General features: G+C 65.0%; 1 protein-coding gene across 1 annotated transcript in view; it reads left to right on the top strand.

Moving 5' to 3' along the window:
* Positions 1 to 730, top strand: part of LOC103922248 (zinc finger protein 774-like) — a 2,507-nt gene extending 1,777 nt beyond the window's left edge. The window contains exon 2 of the mRNA XM_009330349.1: positions 24 to 730. Coding sequence (XP_009328624.1) covers positions 24 to 653 — 630 coding nt within the window. The 3' untranslated portion in view covers positions 654 to 730. The remainder of the gene's footprint in view (positions 1 to 23) is intronic.
* The last annotated feature ends 21 nt before the right edge of the window (positions 731 to 751 follow it).

Here is a 751-nt window from a genome sequence, read left to right as displayed (position 1 = left end):
GCCGGGCCTGGTCCCCCCACCAGCGCATCCACACCGGGGAGAAGCCCTACCAGTGCCCCCACTGCAGGAAGGGCTTCTGCGAGAGGTCAGCCCTCATCACCCACCTGCGCACCCACACCGGGGAGACCCCCTACCAGTGCCCCCACTGCAAGAAGAGCTTCAAGCAGAGCTCCTGCCTCATCACCCACCAGCGCATCCACACCGGGGAGAAGCCCTACAAGTGCGGCGACTGTGGCAAGAGCTTCAGGCACAGCTCGGACCTTGTCGTCCACCAGCGCATCCACAGCGGGGAGACCCCCTACCAGTGCCCTCACTGTGAGAAGAGCTTCAAGCAGAGCTCGTCCCTCATCAACCACCAGAGCTCCTGCCTCATCACCCACCAGCGCACCCACACTGGAGAGACCCCCTACAAGTGCGCTGGCTGTGGCAAGAGCTTCAAGCAGAGCTCTGCCCTGATCCGCCACCAGCGCATCCACAGCGGGGAGACCCCCTACAAGTGCCCCCACTGTGAGAAGAGCTTCAAGCAGAGCTCGTCCCTCATCACCCACCTGCGCACCCACACTGGGGAGAAGCCCTACAAGTGCAGCGACTGTGGCAAGAGCTTCTGTGAGAGCTCAGCCCTCATCAGGCACCAGCGGATCCACCTGGGATAGGCGCCTGCTGCTGCTCCTGCTCTGGGCATCCAGCCCCGCTGCTTTCGGGGGGCTGAGCCGGACGGAGCTGAAAGTGGCTCGGGGGGGCCGGGGGGGGG

This window comes from Pygoscelis adeliae, unplaced genomic scaffold, assembly GCF_000699105.1.
Source record: "Pygoscelis adeliae isolate BGI_AS28 unplaced genomic scaffold, ASM69910v1 Scaffold1068, whole genome shotgun sequence".
Taxonomy (NCBI): Eukaryota; Metazoa; Chordata; class Aves; order Sphenisciformes; family Spheniscidae; genus Pygoscelis; species Pygoscelis adeliae.
The sequence above is the reverse complement of the archived record's forward strand: the minus strand, read 5'-3'. Positions and strand labels throughout refer to the sequence as shown.